Genomic DNA, 17,413 nt, shown 5'->3' with positions numbered 1-17,413 from the left:
TTAAATGTGGTGTTATCATTTATAAGAAGCCTACAATTTAAGTGATTCAATTTAGTTAATAGGCTTAAGGGTATATGTGTTATGGACCTAATGTGTAGATACTAGTTGTATAATTTCTATTTCTATGAGGGGCAGAAATAGAAATTAAAACATATTGGTTGAAGTTGGTTTTCATTCCTTTTGAACTTCCACAACCTTTCAGTTTTGAAAATCAATTACAATATTTAAAAGGTTATGGTCCCTATTCCTTCCCAAGTGGAAAAAATAAGAACACTGCCATTTTTTTTTCCTAAATCCTCTCAAGGAAAAACATAAGGCACCAAAGAGGAAAGGATTAGAAGGCAATAACATAATCAATAACAAAAAGTTCATTCATAATCACGCTTCCGTTTAACCGTTCATCAATGGATTCAGGTATGTCATTTTGTCTTGATTTATTGATAATACACATGGTAAATGATCCAAAGTGTAAGGTTTATGTTCCGAAATTATAAGTCCAGTTAGAGACATTGTCTTTGAGGAGGAAGCAGGAGTAATCCCCCTTCCTATTACTACTTTTGACCAATCACAGGTTCCTATACCTGTCATTGCTCGAGAAGTAATTTCGGATCCTCAACCAGACAATGTTGTTCAAGATAATATAGTTCAAACCCCCATTCAAGATGAGGTAATTGTTCCTGAGGAACAAACTCTATAACCTCAACGTCAAGAATATGTGCCATTAAGGCGATCCACCAGAGAAAGGAGATTTGCATTTTCAGATGATTATATTGTATATCTCCAGGAACATGAGGTAGAAAATGGAATGTCGAAAGATGATCCAATCAACTTTCGTCAAGCCATGGAAAGTTCCAACTCTCATAAGTGGAGAGTGGACAGATTTCCATAGAGCACATTGGGACAAACTCCATGATAGTGGATCCACTTACGAAGGGACTACCACCCAAGGTCTTTCATGAGCACACTGCTCAGATGGGTGTTGTTCTAGTTGAGAACATTCTGGTTTAGTGAGAGTTTGTATTTATATTACTGCTTTATGTCAGCCTTGAGTTTTATCTATGTAATTAGATTAATTTCTGCAGAAATGAAACATTCAGTTTATTACGCTCTGTTACGTATTGTGAAGTATTGATCTTAATAAAGTTAAGTAGGACCAGTTGGAAATAGGCATGTATGGATCACATCACATGTAATTTCCATGCTACGCATCCATGATTGATCTATGTCATTTAGCTGTATTAGTATACGTGACTATTGGTGGGTCGAGTTACGATTGATGTAACGAAGACCGCTTTGATCCTATATTAATATAGTTAATGGACAAGATTGTTTAGATACCCTCAAGTTATGATAACAAATTTTTGAGCTCACTAAAGTTAAGCACATTTTTCAGGATACATATGTGGTCCAGTGGGAGATTGTTAGATAATGTCTCAATGGGACCACATAATTAAATGTGGTGTTATCATTTATAAGAAGCCTACAATTTAAGTGATTCAATTTAGTTAATAGGCTTAAGGGTATATGTGTTATGGACCTAATGTGTAGATACTAGTTGTATAATTTCTATTTCTATGAGGGGCAGAAATAGACATTAAAACATATTGGTTTAAGTTGGTTTTCATTCCTTTTGAACTTCCACAACCTTTCAGTTTTGAAAACCAATAAATAAAAATTAAAACCAATAATGGTTAAAGTTGGTTTTCATTCCTTTTGAACTTCCACAACCTTTCAGTTTTGAAAACCAATTACAACCTTTAAAAGGTTATGGTCCCTATTCCTTCCCAAGTGAAAAAAATAAGAACACTGCTGTAACAAGTCCGCGGAGGGGACCCCGCTACAGTTCGGACTCTCGATTTTGCTGTCGCGGTTCTTAATCTTGAACCAAAGAGTCCAAATCTGGCAAATCGTTTTGAGAAACAGATTTTTGAAAAAGTAGTGCCAAACATGGACTGCTTTGCCAGATACAGAGTCGCCACCTAAATATTTTTTAATGGGGAAATTTAGGAAACCCTGACTCGGTGCCGAAGGCCACATGTCCGTCATCACCGGAGTTGTCTCGGCTCGGGAGCTTGGGTACGATCGGGGAAGGTTAGCTATGAGTACCCCCTTTCGCCCGGTCCGAAGACCGGCCTCTACTAACCATGATATCCGATTTTAAAGACATTATGTGTTCTTAAACCATTTATTAACCTAGAATTACTATGTTATGCGCGTAGCAAACAAGTATAGACTAGATTGCCTAATTTGGAAATAAACATTGCATATCCGTTTGTTTTGGAAAATGTTTTGGATTTGCTACTCGCAAGTAGGCTAAAATGCAGATTTCAACGAGTTTTTCCAACTCAAACAACCCAACCTCCACCCACAGGCATCCAAGCAGTTTAACACATAAGCATTTAGCCGCATGGCAAGCATACTGTCATGGCAACACTCACACGCATGCGGGATGCTAAAGCGTAAATACTTACATCGTACTCCGTGCCAAAATAATAAACTAGTTAGCAAACATGCGTGTCCTAGTTCATGTTAAATTGTCTAATGCAACACATACATGATGCAATTAGATAGGCTCGGCTAATCCTAAACATAGTATGTGAAATGCAGCCATTCAATTGATGCACGTATTCAATTTGGAATTGAAATACAAATGCAGTTAGCGTGATGTGCCGAGCCTAATGCATGTAACACAAATGGATGGATGCACGCATGCATAGCATAAGGTATGCTAAATTAAACGTGCCCTAATACTAACCAACAAAGCAGGTAAGTAAAAGGGAAGAAAGAAGTGGGGATTGGAAGACATACACACCACTCACACACACTTATTACAGATTTGCCCTCACTCAGAGGGACCAAATAAATATTACAAATTAATTAACTACGCAAGCTAATTAAATATTACAAATTGCCTAATTAATTAAGCAAATTAAATAAGCTAAGAAAAGCAGTAAACCGCCTCGGGGGGAGGGCCAAATGCAGTGCATGCTCGGATCTTGCTCGGAATCGCACCGCCATGCATAGTCTGCCTCTGTTTTCCTTCCTTCACTCCTCTGGAGGCTGCCAAAACCTCAGGACTGATTCCTTGGATGCTGGGAGACATCACCGGCTGCATGGAATTGCCACCGGCAGTGGGATGTGGCCACCAGCACAAAATGAAGCTATTGGCAGAGAAATTATTGCCGGTCAGCACTTTAAACTGCCGGTCGGCAGGGTGTTCCTGCAGAATCTGCAATTGACAGCAACAGAGGGCAAGGCAAAGCATGGCAGCACAATTCAAAGCATATATGCACCAATCATGTCCCTTATCTTGGTAATGACTCAAAGGGGCATGTGTCTCGATTCTCGGACCACCAATCACGCATTTCCATGCATGATGGCCCAAGGGATCAAGTATGCAACTTTCATGTCAAATGAAATGCAAATCAATCAAACAAACTAAGGCCCAATTCCTATCATCAAGTCAAGGAATAAGGCATGCATGCAAGATGCAATGCAACCTAGACATACAAGCTAAGGATGTAACATGGCATGGCGAGGCACTTACGCAAGCATACAAGCAAACATGAGGCAATGCTAATGGATGCAAAGGTGGTCCTAAACATGATTTGGACAGCTCTAAATAGGCCCAAAACAGTGGCCAAAATGACTAAAATAAAGGACCAAAACACATGCACACATGCACATTATTAAGGGCCAACACTTAGGCACAAAAGAGGGACTCTCAAGCACACTTGAAAAAGGATAGCATGGGCTAATTAGCATGCAACATAAGCTCTGAAAATCATGTTGTAAATGGTGCCACACCAAGCAATAAATCAAGCCAAACATGCAACTAATAGCCTAAGTGCTCAAAGCAAACCAATGGAGTATTGAACTACACTTAGCAAGACCAAACATGGCATGAACTTATTGACCAAAAACAGAGTTTTAACACATTAAGACAAGGCCTAAGGATCACTTAGATGGCATCTAAGTGACTCAAAATTCAAAGGCATGCACAAGTGCCAAAACAAGGAGCATTGCTACATAAGCTTATGAGGCATTAAAGATGCATCCAAGGTAAACATATAGGCATGCAAATAGGACTGAAATGACATGGTGGATGATTCCAAAACACCAAATCAATGCAAAAATGGCATGCTACACACTCACATACTTGAGGCCAACAAGCCCGAATACAAAGGAGCTATACTAAGCATGCCAAAATCAATCCAAATACTTATGGACAGACCTAAAACATGTCAAGATAAGCACAAAATCTTCACAAATGTAAGCCTAAAACATGCTAGAAACAAAGGTACACAACCTAAGACATGTTAAGGGATTACAAGGCATTACATGGCAACTATGCTAAGCATGCATGGAGTACCAAAACCAATTTAAAATCATGTTATATTATGGAAATATAAGCATGAAAAACAGTCTATACATGCTCAACACACACTCAAACATAGGCTCCATTCAGAGGCCAAAACATGCCCTTTTCAAGGACAACAAGGAGAGGGGGTGGCCCTCTCCTTTTGGAGACTTCAAGGCACCATCTCCACCACTGAAATCCCTCAAGATTTCAGTGGTGAAGAGGCCCAAACACCAAAGTCCCGAAACTAGCACAAAATAGCACAAAATGAGGCCTTTCAAGGCCTAAGAGGGGTCAAACACCCTCAAACCACAAAACACCCTTAATAAACAATCAAGAGGACTAAAAAAATAGAACTTTTTTGTGTTATACAATAAGCACGAAAATAGCTCTAAGGTAGGTAGAAAATCAATGCAAAAATGGGGAATAATGGGACTAGATTCTCACCCTTGAAGACCCCTTCAGAAATGGTGCTCCAATGGCCCTCCTTGGCTTGAATCCAACACCAAAACTTCAAAATCAGTCCCTTAGAACCTCAGTTTCAAGAGGAAGGTGAAACACTAGGTGCTTGTGTGCAATAGTATGGACTAAAACACACACAAGAGTAATATAGAGATAGGATGTGTATGTAACTCAAACCCTAAAACCAGAGCTTGGTCTGTGTTTTTCTCTCCCTAAAATGTCTAAACTCTCTAACCCTAGCAACAAGAGAGAGCCCCTCTCTATATAGAAGCTTTTGTCTTGTAAAGCTTACAAGACAAGCTTCATAAGAGGGAGATCCCTCCATACACGTGTATGGAGGGGAGCAAAAGCAAGACAGCTGTCTTAAAATATCTGCAAAAGCAGATGCACAGTAGTCGGCCGGCCAAAAATGCCATCTTGGCCAAAAGTAGTGCCGACCGGCACTAAATAGTGCTGACCGGCAACAAATAGTGCCGACCGGCAATAAAAAGTGCCGATGGAAGCAAAAACCAGCCGGTGGCCTCTAGCCACTGCCGGTGGTGGGTGGGGATGGTCTACAAGCCCTACCCTGCCTCTCAAAGGCAAGATGTCAGTGTTTGGTGCAAAACCAGACACTAAACGGTCGAGTTCGGAGATCCTAAGGCAAGGCGCGTAGCCGAGACCTCCGGGAACTCCAAACGAACACAAACATGGATGATCACTGAGTGTTCAAACGATGACGTCCAAGTCTTGAGGACGGTCAAAAATGGGGTGTCTACAACTGCCATTTTTCTTTCTAAATCCTCTCAAGGAGAAACATAAGGCACCAAAGGGGAAAGGATTAGAAGGCAATAACATAATCAATAACAAAGAGTTCATTGATAATCACGCTTCCGTTTAACTGTTCATCAATGGATTCAGGTATGTCATTTTGTCTTGATTTCTTGATAATACACATGGTAAATAATCCAAAGTGTAAGGTTTATGTTCTGAAATTTATGTTGACAATTGGTATCAGAGCATGCATATCATGTGTCTTATCAGAATTGATATGCTTTATTCATTCTATTTAGTTTCCTGGAATCAGATTCTGAATTTTCTTATGGATGTAAATTCTGTTTTTTTCCTGTTTTGTTCTGTGGAAATGGCAATCTGTTTTCTGGAATTGTAAAATGTTTCGGTGGGCAGTTTTTTTTTTTTTTTTTTTTTTTTTTTTTTTTTTTTTTTCTCTCAAATGGATGAACATCATGTATTTATATATATATATAGATATATCTTGCGATTTGATCGGTTTAATTTTGAACATCATAAAAAAAAAACTATTTGTTTTTTGGACCCGTCAATTCTATTTATATATGTATATATATAATTGGAATTGCTGCAGATTATATAACATATACGGGGTCACAAATTTAGAAATCTTTAAATTTAATGTAATTTCATACAACGTCTACAGAAATTTAATTTTTTAACACTCTCAATATAAGTCAATTCAAACAAGATGTCACAAAAGTGATCTCTCTTGTCTAGATTGTTTTATATGGAATGTTTTGAAGTTCATGTCTGTGTATCTCATGCGGGTATTTATCGGTCCAAAGACATGATTAAGACTTGGCAGAATTACACACACATTTTGTGGTGATAAACATGTGCCAATTGTCAAGAAAACCTAATGTGAATAATAAATCCATCAAAATATAGATTTGTTATTTGACATAACTTATTGTCAATGTTTGATCATTACAACAAGAATACCACTTACAGTTAATATCACTACCCAAAGGCTTGGTATTAATGTTGTGCTAGGTATCTTGAGATGTTGTCATTAAATTAATTTATTTAGAGATTATCTGTTTGGTAACTTAATGTGAGCATAGTTGTTTATTCCTTTTATTTTCTTTTCGATTCAGCTTTAATGTCGACTACTTCAATCTCTGCCAACATGAACAATGTTCCAATGTTAAATGGAACAAACTTTAAGGACTGGAAAGAGAACATATTGATTGTTCTCGGCTGCATGGACATAGACTTGGCATTAAGGATGCCAAAACCGAATGCTCTCACTGCACAAAGTACTCCTGAGGAAACTGTGTACTTTGAAAAGTGGGATCGTTCTAACAGGCTAAGTCTTATGATCATGAAGCGTGGGATTCCAGAAGTTTTTCGGGGTGCAATAATAGAGGATGTTACCGTTGCCGGTGAATTTCTTTCAGAAATTCAAAAGCGTTTTGCTAAAAACGATAAGGCTGAAACAAGCACGCTTTTAGCAAGCTTGATTTCAATAAAGTATAAAGGCAAGGGTAATGTTCGCGAGTACATCATGGAAATGTCTCATCTTGCTTCAAAACTTAAGGCACTAAAGCTCGACCTATCTGATGATTTGCTCGTGCATTTAGTTCTCATCTCTCTTCCTGCACAATTTAACCAATTTAAGGTCAGTTATAACTGCCAGAAAGAGAAATGGACTCTCAATGAGCTCATTTCATTTTGTGTGCAAGAGGAAGAGAGATTGATGCAAGAAAGGACTGAAAGTGCTCATCTGGCAAGCACCTCCAAGCATACGGGCAAAAGAAAGCATAAGGGAAAGGAAGTTGCTATTCCTCAGGGTCCGGAACCAAAGAAACAGAAAGTGCAGGATGGTTGTTTCTTTTGTGGCAAGCCCGGACACAGAAAGAAGGATTGTGCCAAATACGTCGCCTGGTGTGTAAAGAAAGGTACATTTCATGTTTTGGTCTGTTCTGAAATAAATTTAGCTTCAGTACCAAGAAACACTTGGTGGGTAGATTTTGGTGCTACTACTCACATATGTGTTTCTATGCAGGGTTGCCTGAACTACCGAAAGCCAACTGATGCTGAAAGATACATCTTTGTGGGTGATGGCAAGTCAATAGAAGTGCAGGCAATAGCGCACTTTAGATTATTACTGAAAACTGGTTATTATTTGGATTTATTAGACACTTTTGTTGTACCGTCCTTTAGACGGAATTTAATTTCTGTTTCTGTATTGGACAAATTGGGATATTATTGTTCTTTTGGAAATATGAAGTTTAGTATGTCTATTAATTCCAATGTTGTTGGTACTGGTTTACTTAATGTGTTTGATAATCTATATTTGCTCGAAACTATTGCATCTTATAATGCAACCTTGCACGTGAAATCACGAGGTACAAAGCGTAAATTAACTAAGGAAAATTCAGCCTCATTATGGCACAAACGCCTAGGTCACATCTCTAAATCTAGAGTTGAGCGCCTTGTGTCTGATGGAATTTTGGACTCTCTTGATTTTTCAGATTTTGATGTCTGTGTTGAGTGTATCAAGGGAAAATAGACCAAAATAAAGAAATATGGTGCCCATAGGACTACAGATGTCTTAGAATTAATTCATACGGACATTTGTGGCCCATTCCCTATGGCGTCTTGGAATGGTCAACAATATTTTATCACATTCATAGACGACTATTCCAGATATGGGTATCTATTTCTTATCCATGAGAAATCACAGTCTTTGGACGTATTCAAAAAATTTAAGGCCGAAGTTGAGTTACAACTCAACAAACGGATTAAAAGTGTCAGGTCTGACCGTGGTGGTGAATACTGTGGCAGATATGATGGATCAGGTGAACAACGTCCAGGACCGTTTGCAAAATACCTGGAGGAATGTGGAATCGTCCCACAATACGCTGTAGACACCCCATTTTTGACCGACCTTAAGACTCAGATGTCACTGATTGAGCACTTGGTGATGTTGCATAATGTGCTCGTTCAGAAGTTTCAGAGTTGCGGCCGTGAGCCCTGCCTCCGGACTTCCGAACCCTCTTTTGTACTTTGCCTCGGTTTGCGAACCAGGCTCGGTTTTCTTTGTTTCTTCTCCTGAGGGGAGGGAGAGGTCCAGTAGGCCATCTCTCAATGTCCGCAGGCTACATTTGGTGGCCGTAGGCCATTTTTCCCATTTCGGAGTCCGGTTTCCGGTTTTTCGAGACCGTTGGCCGTGTGCCTCGGTTCGGGACCGCCTAACCACCTCCGTTTGTTCTGATTTTTGGCATACATCTTATTTAATCCCTTTTGAGGGACACTGGGGTCTGAGAAACCCACTTCGTGGCCGAATGCCACTTTCGGTGATTAACAGCCCATTTTCGGGACCCCGAACTGCGCGTTTTGGCCCCCGAACATTCGTTTTGCAACGGTTTTCGTTCATTTTTGGCAGGTACCTCTGTTTTATCACCGGGGAGGTCACTGAAGGGTGGGAGGCCAGCAATTGTTGCAGCAACCAGTTATACATCCTCCGACGCCCTCCGGCGCCCGTTTTTCGCACTTCCGGGCTAATGTTGAACACCTTGGGCCCATTTTCTTGAACTTTGAACCACATATTTGTGATGTACACACATGGGAGGACCCTAAAAAGTGATGGCCGGCCATTAATGTCACTTGACCCTTTTGACCCCCTCCTTCCGAGCTAATGTTGAACCCCTTGGGCCAACTTTCTTGAACTTTGAACCACATATTTGTGATGTACACACATGGGAGGACCCTAAAAGTTGGTGGCCGGCCAGTAATTCTACTTGACCCTTTTGAACCCCTCTTTCCGGGCTAATGTTGAACCCCTTGGACCCACTTTCTTGGACTTTTAACCACAGGGTTGTGTTGTACACACATAGGAGGACACCATCAATTGGTGGCCGGCCAGAAAATCTGATTGACCCTTTTGACCCCTAGCCGGCCGGCTAGGGGGTGTGGCCGGCCGGCCACCTGGAGCAAAAGTAACAGGCCGGCCGAGCTCTTTGCACTGTGCACTTTACAGCCGTGGGGCTTTATCCCCCAGAAAAGATCTTTATCCGGGGGATATTTTGTGGGGAAAAGTTGCTCTCCTTTTCCCCCACCTTTACACCCCCTTTTTGACCCTTATAACCAGCTGGTGGCCTCATTTGTTGGGGTTAGAAAAATTCTTCTTCAAGCTTCCATACACAACTCCATCTTTATACCTCTCATTTCCTTGAAAATTCCTAAGTCCTTAAGCACCATTTCTTCTACACCACCAAGCTCTACCATCACCACCTCATTTCCAGCAACAAGAAAGGCTTCTCAAAGGCCAAAGAAGCTGCAAATTGGTCCAAGAAGCAACAAAAGTCTTAGTCTTCAAGGGTGAGTAACACTTCTCCTCTTTGACCCTTTTTCTTGATCTATTTGTAAGCCCCACATGCTTTTTGTTTCAAGCTCCGGCCCTAACTGAAAAGGGCCCTCTTTTGAGCTCATCTTCACTTTTCATTAAGGGCTCAACCCTGTTTGAGCCCTCCATGATGCACTTGCTTCATTGATCCTCTTATATGTCATAATCTTGCATGCTATTTTCGACCCATGAGTAATCTGTTTTTGAGCATGTTGTAAACTGATATTAGGCTTATTTTGAGCCCCTCTTCAACATTGAAGAAGGGCTCAACACCATTTGGAACTTCCATGTTGTACCTACCTTTATACTCCTCTTTTCTTCCCCATTCTTGCATGCAATGGCAGCCTACCATGCTTTTGTTTTTGGCTATTTTACAGTTCTGAAAAAGTGCTTATTTTGGTCCATTATTCATATTTCATTTAGGTCCTTTCATGGTTTGGGGCCTCCATATGCCACTTCATGTTATATCTCTCTTTTATTCCCCATTCTTGCATGTTTAGTTAGCCTACCATGCTTTTGTTTTTGGCCATTTTACAGTTCTGAAAAAGTGCTTATTTTGGCCCATTCTACATGTTTTAGTAAGGGTCTTTGGCTGTTTGGTGATTATTTTGTATACCTCATGTTATAGCCACTTTTGAGCCTTATTTTGCATCACATTTCTATCATGTTTGTATACTGATTTTGAGGGTGCCATATACTGTAAATATTCATATTTTTGGTCCCTCTTCAGGGTTGTAGAAGGAAATTTTTCAGTTTGGGTTTTGCTTATATCACTTGCTTCATTACCCCTCTCTTGGCCCCTATTCTTGCATGCCATTTTTGCCATACCTATGCTTGCTGTTTGGCCATATTTATAACTGTGAAAGTGCCTTTTTTGGGACTGCCTAGCTTCTGTCTTTGTATTGCATGTCCATGTTGTGCATGTTTGGCATAGCTATAGGCCATTTCGGGTGCCTAAATTCGCATTTCGGGACAATTCCATGCATTTCATGTCATTTCGCCTCATTTCGGGACTGTTTTCCCCCATATTTTAGTGCTGAAATTCCATTAGAATGATTGCTATCCATTCCATGTCATTACATCGCATTTTGCCATCGCCTCGGTTTGCGTGCCCGTGTGCACGCATTTCGAGGCACCTTGTTTTTATCCGACAGCATCCTATGTGAGTGTGGCTGAGGCTCACTCATGTTGGTATAAGCCCATATCATGTTTCCATGTCATTACATCACATTCTGCCATCGCCTCGGTTTGCATGCCCGTGTGCACGCATTTCGAGGCACTTCATTTTTATCCGACGGCATCCTATGTGAGTGTGGCTGAGGCTCACTCATGTTGGTATAAGCCCATATCATGTTTTCATGTCATTACATCGCATTTTGCCATCGCCTCGGTTTGCGTGCCCGTGTGCACGCATTTCGAGGCACTTCTTTTTTATCCGCCGGCGTCCTATGTGAGTGTGGCTGAGGCTCACTCATGTTGGTATAAGCCCATATCACGTTTCCATGCCATTTAGATCGCATTTTGCCATTGTCTCAGTTTGCGTGCCCGTGTGCACGCATTTCGAGGCACTTCATTTTCATCAATCGGCTTCTTATGTGAGTGTGGCTGAGGCTCTCTCATGTTAGTATAAGTCCATGTTACCTTTTCCATGCCATTTTAGTCACTTAGATTGCATTCTGTCATTTTCTCGGTTTGCGTGCCTGTGTGCACACATTTCGAGGCATGTCATTCCATAGCATTGTGTATGTTAGGATTATATCTTAGTTGCATTTCATGCATATCATGCATATTGCATCGTGTCCAGAATAGGAGTTAGCCCGGGCACGGGAAACGAGGTACATTTCGTACTCCGAGTGACGGAATGTGTCTCAATTCCCCAGTCACCGACACTCCGGATTATCCATGATGGAGTTAGGTTTTAGCTGTAGTTTCATGTGCATTCATCCTATATTGAGTTGTGCATTTCGACTCCTCGGCCATCATGCCTCGGTATGCGTGATTGGTGGCACGAGGATCGAGGCATGCATATATCTGTGCAAATACATTGCTATGCCCCTTTCCTGCTCTCTGTTGCAGCAAAACAAAGAATCAGCAACCTTTTGGGGCTTGGCACGCATTTCAAGAACAGGTGTAAACAGAGGCTAATTGGGGCATTCCGGTGGATTTCCGCGCAAGACAACCCGGACATGCATCATCCATCAGAAGCAAGGCAGTCCCTGGCTTGCATGCCAGTTTTATTTATTTTCTTAGTTAATTTGTTAATTAATTAGGATTTTGTAATATTTCGGACTGTAATATTCTTTTATTCGGGACTGTAATATTTGGACTGTATTATTTATTCGGACCCTCTGCGCGAGGGCACAACTGTAATAAGTGTGCGTGAGTGTGATGTATGTCTTCCAACCCCACGTCTTTCTCCCTTTTATTTATCCGCTTATGATGGTTAGATTAGGGCATATTTAAATTAGCATACAGTATGACAGCATGTTTGCATTCATTCATCTGTATTGCATGCACCGGGCTCGGCGCATCATACTAACTGCATTGTACTTTCAATTTCTAAGTTGAATACATGTTAGTTGTAACATTTCATATGCCATCTTAGAATAGCCGAGCCTGCTATAATCGCATTTTGCATGTGTTGCATTAGGCATTTCTGTATAGTTAGGATCATGCATGATTTCTAATGAATTCCTATTTTGGCTTGCAGTACTCGGTAAGCTTTATGCTTTAGCATCCTTGCATGCGTGTGAGTGGCTGCCATGAATAGCATGCTTACCATGAGGCTATGTGCTTATCTGATATAACTGCCTGAATGCCTGTGGGTGAAGGTTGGGTTACTTAAATTGGAATAAATCATCAAATGTTTTAAAGCCTACCTGCGGGTAGCAAACCATTTTAAAAAACAAGCATGAAATGTTTCGTTCCAATTCAGGCGACCCGGTCTATATTTGTATGCTGTGCGCATCACATAGTAACCTAGGCTAATAAACCGGAATAAGAACTCACAATGTTTTCAAAAATTGATATCATGATTAGTAGAGGCCGGTCTATGACCGGGCGAGCGGGGGTGCTCACGAAGTGACCTTCCCCAATCGTACCCAAGTTCCCGAGCCGAGGCAACTTTGGTGATGACGGACACGTGGCCTTTTGGCACCGAGTCAGGGTTTCCTAAATTTCCCAAAATAAAATATTTAGGTGGCGACTCTGTATCTGGAAAAGCAGTCCATGTTTGGCACTTCTTTCAAAAATCAGTTTTCTCAAAACGATTTGCCGGATTTGGACTCTTTGGTTCAGACTTAGAACCGTGACTAACAAAAAGTCGAGTCCGAGCTGTAGCGAGGTCCCCCGCGGGCTTGTCTACAGTTTCTGGCGACTCTGCTGGGGATTTAGAGAGCTTGACTCGAACTCATGATATCTGTTTTTTTACTACACTTGTGTGATTCTTTGCATTGCATTTGCATTGGTGCGCCTAGGACACCGTGTTTGCCATCTGCTATTCCTGAACGGTTTACCGGAGGCTTGTCTTGTCAAGGCATGACCATAAGGCTGACCGGTTGTGGGCTCTGCCAGTATGGGAACACAAACCCCGGTTTTACCGGGGCACCCTCTTTGACCATTCGACCTAGTGCATATTCGGATCCATAGTGACCATTCCAAATTAGGACAGGTTGCTTACCCGTTTATAGGTTGTTTGAAACCGCTGCGTGCGTAATGAAACCCTAGCTCCTGACACAATAGGACAGGGAAACCCTACCCCAACATAGGGGTGTTTTGGCTCTCACTTATCTGTTATGTGCTTTAGAGTGCGTCTCTACAGGAATGCATGTATCAGTATATGAGTTTGGGTATCAAGCCTGCGGGCATCAGTTCAGTATTGACAACATCGAGCCTGCGGGCATCAGTTCAGTATTGACAGTATCAGGCCTGCGGGCATCAGTTCAGTATTGTCAGCATCAGGCCTGCGGGCATCAGTTCAGTATTATGGGTATCAGGCCTGCGGGCATCAGCCAGTATTTGAGAATCAGCTATCTGCGGATATCAGATTCTGTTTTAGGGGACAGTGATACAGGGATAATAATCAGTGTTTGAGGACAGTGTGTTATTCAGCTTATTGACTGTGTGTTATTATGCCCGGCTGTGTGTCATGCATTTTATTTTAAGCTGTTATGCTATCCGTTTATCTGTTTATTTATTTCCTTTTCGCTTTATTTATCTTTTGCTAGGTCAGTTCTAGCACAATTGCTTCCAACCCGACAGGCATTCCCCAAGCACTTTGGACACGAGGTCGTCGACTCCATCAATCTGAGGATCTAATCGACGGACAGCCGGTGTTCCATTCTCTACCCCCTGTTACCAGAAGGAAGCCGAAAAGGCGCAGTGTGTCAGAACAGAGGTTGTCAGAGCAGTGGGTTACTTCATCAGAGGACTATAGGACTGAGGTCTCAATTACTGCTGTAGAAATAGACATACCAGTTAGACAGATGGATCAACAAAATACATCAGGGATGGAGGCTCTAATGCGCCAGATGTAGGAGAGCATGAGACAGATGCATGATGATGCCGCCCGTCAAACAGAGTTCTCCAAACAGCAGGCCGCGATCATGGCCCAACAGGCCGAACTAATCACCAGACTGCAACAGCAGAATGCGGCATCTGCTTCACACCAAATTCCTCCTCCGGCAGGGGCTCCGTTACTTGAGCAGACACCTACTGTTCAGAACGCCCCACCAAATGCCCAGAATACCCTGCCGCATGTCCAAAATTTACAAGAGGACACGAATCTTCCAACGGGGCCAGCTCCGCCCCCGCTTCCACCACAACTGTCTAAGGTCCATACATCCAATCACCCGGACTCTCCCTTCGAGGTCGAGGTTGATCATACAGCTCTGAAATTGAGCAAATTGGAGAAGCTCTTCAAGAAATCCCAAGGGGTCAAGGCTATGCCGGATATCGAAGATGGATATACCGAGGAGGCCGTAACACTCCCCGATAGGTTCAAAATGCCACAAATCGACCGCTTTGATGGGTCTGGTGACCCCATGGTCCATATCCGACTGTTTGCAGACATCTTGCGGCCAATGGGCCTAACACGACCACAGAAGCTTTCATTATTCGGCCGAACCCTGTCGGGTGTGGCCTCCCATTGGTACGCAAAGTTACAAGATGAAGTGAAGAAGAATTGGGATGAGATGGCTGAGGCCTTTGTCGCGCAATATTCATACAACACTCAGATCGAGATCACAACTCGTGATCTTGAAACGACAAGGCAAGAGCCCAAGGAAACTTTCTCGGACTTTGTGATCCGATGGAGGGCGAAGGCGTCAATGATGACCTTAAGGCCCACTGACAAAGATCAAATCTGGATGATTGTGCGCAATCTCCACCCAAAGCTGATGCAGAGAATAATCGTAGTCCCCTTCCCTACTTTCGCAGATTTACATGAGATGGGGGTGCAAATCGAAGACGCAATGAAACAAGGTCTGTTTGACCACGACAGAGAACAACCGAGGAGGACGTTCAACCGTAACAACAATGCGGGCCCGAGTGGCGCTGCAAATACAAGAGCCTCGGAAGTTAGTATGGTCACCACCACTCCCCCTCCCCCTCCAAGGCCCATGACTGCCACACCCTTCTCCGGCGCGTCCGGAAGCAACACATAAACCAACAGATTCCAACCGCGAGGCCAAAGAACCTTTACCCCACTATATATGCCCCTGACCAAGGTTCTGGGAATATTGATCAGGAAAAATCATTTAAAACCCTTGGAGCCAAAGCCATTACCGAATCCATTCTCCCCCTCTTATGACCCGTCAAAGTACTGCGCATATCACCAACAACACGGTCATGACACCGACCGTTGTTACAGATTGCGCCATGAGATCCAAGATCTTATTGACAAACAGGTGATCGCGCCTCCTGATAAACCCAATGTCACAACCAACCCTCTCCCACCACATAACCAACCTCCCCCTCCCAAAAGAATTAATTTTATCCAGACTGGGGCTGCATCTTACGATCCTAGCATCTATATTACGCCCACCCACCTACCCAAGCCGGAGGTGCTCCTTCCCGATTGCACTGACTTCTTGTGCATGGTGGACATCTCTAAAACCCAACCAGAACCGATGGTGGTGACCGTCGAAGATAGGGCAGGGCAGATTTTGGGAGAGAATGAGATTGTTGAATCTGAGACTGGACATAGTTTTGTTGGGGGAGCCTATGATCCAAGCAAGTACATCCTATCAACGAGCCGAATTGGGCTAAGTGTAGAATTGCCAGAGACAGGAGAGCTATGCATGATCCGGGGGGATGGATCTGGGCTATGGGCAGATGATCTGACAGCCGTAGAGGAGGACTATGCCAACCTGCAACTTCTCGATGACCAGGAACTGGGGGATGCGTCAATCAATTGGTATGATTATGAGGGATCAGCGGAGGCCACTGGATGGCTCGAGGATCAACCAGATGCAGTGGGGGAAGCCCAACCAGAACAGAGCCCGGCAGGGGCAGAAGTATCAGTTGTGGCCGGAATGGCCGAAAGTCAAGTTGTATCGCCGGAGAGCGCCGGTGCTAAGAATTCCGCTCGAGACATGGGCATTATAGATACGGGAATTGTTGAACAAACAGCTGTACTGATGCAGTTGGAACGAGAAAAGTTCGAGGAGGCTGAGAGAATTAGGAAAGCTAAAGGCCCTGAGGGGACTGAAAGTGCTGTGTGCACAAAGATGGAGAATGCTACGAGCATGTGGACAGGGAATACTGCGAGTACAACTAAACCGGAGCCAGACAGGTGTCTGTTGGCTGCCGATGGAATGTGGTGGGAAGACGATGACTTATGTCTTGCCTACACGGATGAAGACTGGGGGAATAATCAACCGGATGACACTTGGTACCTCGATGAGGTTGACCATATGACAAGAAGTGGGCGGTATTTCAAACCCCCACACCTGGACCAACCCGAGGCATCTGGGAAGGATAGAGAAGCGGAGAAACAGAAGGAGAAGCAGATTGAAGAGGAAGCTGTGCTGAAACAATTAAAAAAGATACAAGCAGACATCTCCATCTGGGGACTGCTAATGGCATCACGAGTACATAGAGAAGCTGTCCTATCTGCTATGGACAAGTCCAAACTCTCCATAGACACCACGCCTGAACAGTTGGTTGGGCTGGTTTTTCCGGGAGGAGGTTCCCCGGCATTAACCTTTTCGGACAAGGAGCTACCGCCTGAGGGCACAAGTCATAACAAACCTCTCTATATTTCTGTGGAATGTAGAGATAAGTGGATACCGGTGGTACTTGTTGATACCGGGTCTGCGATTAGTGTCTGCCCAACCAGAACGGCATATGCAATCGGGTTAAAACCCGTGGACTTCGTCCCAACCACCCAAGTAATCAGAGCATACGACAATACCAGCAGAGAAGTGATGGGGACTGTTAAAATACAA

The 17,413-nt window shown here is 42.9% G+C and overlaps 1 protein-coding gene across 1 annotated transcript; it reads left to right on the top strand.

Annotated features, from left to right (window-relative positions):
* The first annotated feature begins 5,989 nt into the window (after window positions 1-5,989).
* On the top strand, window positions 5,990-7,870 carry LOC145821049 (uncharacterized). Its single transcript, XM_082917658.1, has 2 exons — window positions 5,990-7,515; window positions 7,623-7,870. The coding sequence occupies exons 1-2, from the start codon at window positions 6,717-6,719 to the stop codon at window positions 7,649-7,651; spliced, it is 828 nt and encodes a 275-aa protein (XP_082773784.1). The 5' UTR covers window positions 5,990-6,716; the 3' UTR covers window positions 7,652-7,870.
* The last annotated feature ends 9,543 nt before the right edge of the window (window positions 7,871-17,413 follow it).

This window comes from Camellia sinensis, chromosome 3 (genome assembly GCF_055761805.1).
Source record: "Camellia sinensis isolate YWXY chromosome 3, ASM5576180v1, whole genome shotgun sequence".
NCBI lineage: Eukaryota > Viridiplantae > Streptophyta > Magnoliopsida > Ericales > Theaceae > Camellia > Camellia sinensis.
Note: the sequence above shows the minus strand (reverse complement) of the source record. Positions and strands in the feature narration are given on the sequence as shown.